Here is a 4,621-nt window from a genome sequence, read left to right on the forward strand (position 1 = left end):
CCCAGCCGCGGCCTGAGGACCCTGAGCCCTGATGAGGTAAAGCGCTGCCCGGGGCGCGCCATGGGGGGCTCAGGGCTGGGCGCGGCCGCGGACTCAGAGCCACCCCGCCCCAGGAGGCGATGCTCTACGAAGAGGCCTTGTACACCGTCCTCCACCGCGTGGGGACCATGGGCCCTGACCAGGTGGACGACCAGGACGCCCTGTTGGCCTACCTGGGCCAGGTGAGCGCCGCCCGCCCACTCCGCTCGCGCGCACACGCGCCCCCTCGGCGCCGTCGCCAAGTCCACGTGGCGCACACGCGCCCGCTCGGCGCGCCTGCGGCCGATGGCGTGCCCGCTCCGCGCTCCCGGGGTGGTTGGAGCGCCCCGACCCCTCCAGTGCCCCTCTCCCGGGGAGAGGAGTGCAGCCGGGCCCCTGCTGGGCTCACCCGGCCTCCACCCGCCTGCCAGGTGTTCAGTTCCAGCCCCGAGCGGCACGCGGAGGCCGTGGCACGCGTGAAGAAGGCCAAGGTGAGCCCTGCGGTGCGTGGGGAGCACAGGCGGGGGCCGGAGGTCACCGCACTCGCTCTGTGATCACGGTTCCGCCTGCAGGCCCCAGCCTACGCCCTCAAGGTCTCCGTGATCCGAGCCAAGAACCTGCTGGCCAAGGACCCCAATGGTGAGTGGGCGACAGCCAGGGCGCAGGGCGTGGGCCAGGCGGCGAGGTAGCCCGGTGACCCGCCGCCCCCCCAGGCTTCAGCGACCCCTACTGCATGCTGGGCATCCTGCCGGCCTCGGGTGCCTCCCCGAGGGAGCCCTCCGGGAAGCAGCAGCGCTTCAGCTTCCGCAAGGGCAGCCGGCGCAGCGGCGGCAGCGGAGGCAGCGGAGGCGGCGGCGGCGGGGGCGGCGGGGGCGCTGCCAGGGATCCGCTGCCTGCCAAGTGCATCCAGGTCACTGAGGTCAAGAGCAGCACCCTGAACCCCGTGTGGAAGGAGCACTTCCTCTTGTGAGACCCTGCACAGCCGGGGCCATGGTGGCTGCGGTGGGAGGGTGACGGTTCACTGCCCACCCCAGGGGACTCCGGGGTGGGGGTTAGTCACACCTCTGCTTTCCAGAGGGGGAAACAGGTTCAGAGAGATGTGCTGCCCCCCTGGGGCCACACAGCTGGTAATAAGTAGGAGTCAGGATTCGAACCCAGGCACCCTCTTTCCAAAGTCAGCACGCAGGTTCATTCCCCGTGCCTCCTCCTGCACCCACCAGCCTTGGGCAGAATATACCCCACATCCTCATGGTGTCCTTGTCCTTCGCAGTGAGATCGAGGACGTCAGCACAGACCAGCTGCACCTGGACATCTGGTATGGGCCCTGCACGGCATGGGGAGTCGTGGTGATGGGGACCTGGGGCCAGGCTGGGGGCTCCAGGTAAGCCAGGTCCCCTGCTGCCCCCAGGGACCATGATGACGATGTGTCCCTGGTGGAAGCCTGCAGAAAGCTGAACGAGGTCATGGGCCTGAAAGGCATGGGCAGGTAGGGGGACTTGGGGACCCAGCCTGGGGGCCCCTGTCTCTGTGCCCTCAGACCCTGCACCTGTGGTTTGAGTCCCTGGGGAGCACTAGCCCAAAGCACCGCCCCCCAGGTATTTTAAACAGATTGTCAAGTCGGCCCGGACGAATGGGACAACAGGGGTCACTGAGGACCATACTGATGACTTCCTGGGGTGCCTCAACATACCCGTCCGTGTGAGTGGGCCACTCCCAACAGCTGCTGCACACTCTCGTGCTGGGAACCCCCAAGTCTCTGTCCCTCCCCCGCCACACAGGGCTCCTCCATGGGGCCAGGCCCCTGCAGATGGGCTGGGTGGGAGGGACAGCCTCAGAGGCCCCCATCTCCCTGCACCCCCAGGAAGCCCAAGTCTTTGTAGGAGAGGGGAGGGAGGGTCATAGGAGGCTACATGGGCCTGACCTGCCTTGTGCCCCCAGGAGGTGCCCGTGGTTGGGGAGGACCGTTGGTTCAAGCTGGAGCCTCGGTCCAGCGCCTCCCGCGTGCAGGGCGAGTGTCACCTGGTCCTCAAGCTGATCACCACGCAGGTAGGCACGCATCGGGCCACTGTCCCCATGTTCCCACCTGTGGGGGCCTTGGTGGGGCTGGTGACAGCGAGACCTGCCTTGCAGAGAGACACCGTCATGAGCCAGTGTGGCCGCTCCGGGTACCTGTCCCACATGCTGCTACTGAACAGCCTGCTGGAGTTTGAACACCGGGCCGAGGAGGTAGCAGGCACCCCGGGCACCCCGCACGCTGTGTGACGGGCTCCCACACCCACTCACACCCACCCTCCTTCCCCAGCCTGGCTCGAGCAGCTGGCATGGTGAGCTCAGTGGGCCGGCAGCCACGGTCCTCTCTCTGCACGGAGCCCAGAGCAACCTGTCGCCCCTGCAGCTGGCCGTACTGTGAGTGGCAGGCTGGGGTGGGGCAGCTGGCACGGGCAGGACGTTGCCCTGACCCGCCGGACCCCACAGGCAATGGCAGGTCAGCAGTCGGCACCATCAGACACATTCCCTGGACTATGGCTACCTGCTGGGGCTACTAGAGGACCTGCAGGCTCTCTGGGAGGAGGCCCCTTCGCTGCCCCAGGAGCAGGTGGGCGTGACCTGCTCCTTGCTAGGCCGGAGGGACAAGCTGCATGACATCGGACATCACAGTGTGGGGGAGGGTTGGAGTGAGCAGGAGGGGGCATCCGGGAGCCACGTTGAATCTGAGCTCTGAACATGAGGGAGTGGGCACCTGCAGGGTGGGCAAGGCAGCTGAGGCGCAGGGACGGCCATGCAAAGGCCCTGGGGCACACAGCGCACCGGGGGCACTTAAGAAGGCGGAGGCCAGAGGCTGGCCAGTGAGGCTACACGGGGAGTGGCAGGGTGTTCCTGGGGACAGAGCCCTGCCAGGCCGCTGCAGTCACCCGCTAGGTGGCTGGAAGGTGTCTGTGGGCCCTCAGGTGGAGAGTCTGGCCGACAGCTTCTCCGCCTTCTCCGAGTTCGCGCTCCGGCTGCTGCGCCAGCTCCGGGACTACTTCCCTGCCGCCAACAGCACGGCCGTCTACCGCCTGGAGCTGCTGCTCAAGTGGGTGCTGCCGCGGGTGGGCGAGGGCGGGCGGGCTGGCCGGCGGCCGGGAGCAGTCCCCAGTCAGCGGGCGGCCTCGTCCAGGTGTCTCGCCAAGCTCCGGCACTTCCAGCCTGCCTTCGAGGCCGGCCCCTTCCAGACCCAGCTCCACGCAGACATCACTGCCGCCCTGAAGGTGTGCGGGCCGGACACGACCCACCAATCCCCGCCCTCCCCGCGCCCCGCCCTCCCATCCACCCTTTCCCTGCTGCCCATTGCTTCCGCCGCAGAGAGGCAACCGCGAGTGGTACGACGGGCTTCTGAAGGCCAAGAGCCCCCGCGAGCAGGTACGGTGCGGCGCAGGGCGGGCTGGCCGCGGCGAGTCGGGCGAGCGCGACACAGGTGCGAGCCGGCCTCCCTTGCAGCCCGCGCCGCAGCGCCTCCCGGGACTCATCGCGCTGGCCGACGCCGTGTACGAGGACCTGCAGGCCTGCTACGGCGTGTACGCCAGCATCTTCCACAGGTGCGCGCCCAGCACGGGTACCCGCCGGGCCGGGGCCGGGGTGGGCACCGCGGCCAGCTGGGCGGCACCTGGCTGAGGTGAACCCTTTGCAGCATCCTGGAGGTCGACTTCTTCACCCTCACCTTCCGGCAGCTGGAGCGTCTGGTGAGGAGGGACCCGGGCACCTGCTGCAGGTGGGGGAGCAGGAGGTGGCCCCCCAGGTGCCAGGGCGCCTGACCCCGCCCTCCTGGCAGGTGGCGGAGGAGGCGTGGGTGCTGACAGAGGAGCTGAGTCCCAAGCTGACCCCGGAGGTGGCCTCAGGGCTCTTTGAGCTCTACCTGACCCTGGCAGACACCCAGCGTTTCTGGAGTGACGTCCCCGCCCGGTGGGTGCCTTCCCTCCACCTGCCACGCAACCGCGCACGCGCGCGCGTGTGGAGGGGTCGTCCCTGGGCAGCCCACCTAGGCCCCTGGCCTGCACTCCTGTTGGCCGGAGACGCCCATCCCAGCGAGCTCTGACCGTCTCCCTGGCAGGGACAGGCGCTCCCTGGCCCTGGCGGGCATCCACGTCCCCTTCCTGCCGGCCATCAAGCTCTGGCTGCAGGTGCTACGGGACCAGACCCGGTGGCGGCTGCAGACCGCCGTGGACGTGGACACGGTGAGTGGGTGGGCGCCTGCTCGGCAGAGGGGCTGGGGCTCGCAGGGCCCCCCAGGAACCCCGGCGGCTCTGCCCTCCAGCTGGAGACCGTGGACGCCGCCTCCAAGCACAGCAGCTCCGCCGCCACCGCGGCACTGCACTTGAGCCACAGCCAGGAGCTCTGGGCGCGCCTGGCGTGGCCCGACCCCGCCCAGGCCCAGGAGCTGCGCACGCAGCTCGGCCAGGTGCGTCTGCGGGGGCCTCGGGGGGCGGGGGGCGGCCGAGCGCGGCAGGGCCCCGCAGCGCCCAGCCCCTTGTCTCCGCCCCAGGACCTAGGTGAGGCCGCCCTGTTCTACACGGAGCTGCTACGGAAGAAGGTGGACGCGCAGCCTGGAGCGGCGGGCGAGGCTGTG

At 69.4% G+C, this 4,621-nt stretch overlaps 1 protein-coding gene across 1 annotated transcript in view; it reads left to right on the plus strand.

The window, feature by feature from the left end:
• The window catches only part of BAIAP3 (BAI1 associated protein 3), a 7,475-nt gene that overhangs the window by 492 nt on the left and 2,362 nt on the right, over positions 1-4,621 (plus strand). Inside the window, exons 3-23 of the mRNA XM_007939640.1 lie at positions 6-36; positions 114-221; positions 450-509; positions 591-657; positions 732-984; positions 1,289-1,333; positions 1,427-1,504; positions 1,614-1,716; positions 1,957-2,064; positions 2,149-2,244; positions 2,321-2,424; positions 2,494-2,614; positions 2,967-3,091; positions 3,176-3,266; positions 3,361-3,417; positions 3,496-3,593; positions 3,686-3,737; positions 3,827-3,957; positions 4,106-4,229; positions 4,310-4,453; positions 4,538-4,618. Coding sequence (XP_007937831.1) covers positions 6-36; positions 114-221; positions 450-509; positions 591-657; positions 732-984; positions 1,289-1,333; positions 1,427-1,504; positions 1,614-1,716; positions 1,957-2,064; positions 2,149-2,244; positions 2,321-2,424; positions 2,494-2,614; positions 2,967-3,091; positions 3,176-3,266; positions 3,361-3,417; positions 3,496-3,593; positions 3,686-3,737; positions 3,827-3,957; positions 4,106-4,229; positions 4,310-4,453; positions 4,538-4,618 — 2,077 coding nt within the window. The remainder of the gene's footprint in view (positions 1-5; positions 37-113; positions 222-449; positions 510-590; positions 658-731; positions 985-1,288; positions 1,334-1,426; positions 1,505-1,613; positions 1,717-1,956; positions 2,065-2,148; positions 2,245-2,320; positions 2,425-2,493; positions 2,615-2,966; positions 3,092-3,175; positions 3,267-3,360; positions 3,418-3,495; positions 3,594-3,685; positions 3,738-3,826; positions 3,958-4,105; positions 4,230-4,309; positions 4,454-4,537; positions 4,619-4,621) is intronic.

Source organism: Orycteropus afer, unplaced genomic scaffold (genome assembly GCF_000298275.1).
Source record: "Orycteropus afer afer isolate SDZICR_OR568_19922 unplaced genomic scaffold, OryAfe1.0 scaffold00061, whole genome shotgun sequence".
Lineage (NCBI taxonomy): Eukaryota > Metazoa > Chordata > Mammalia > Tubulidentata > Orycteropodidae > Orycteropus > Orycteropus afer.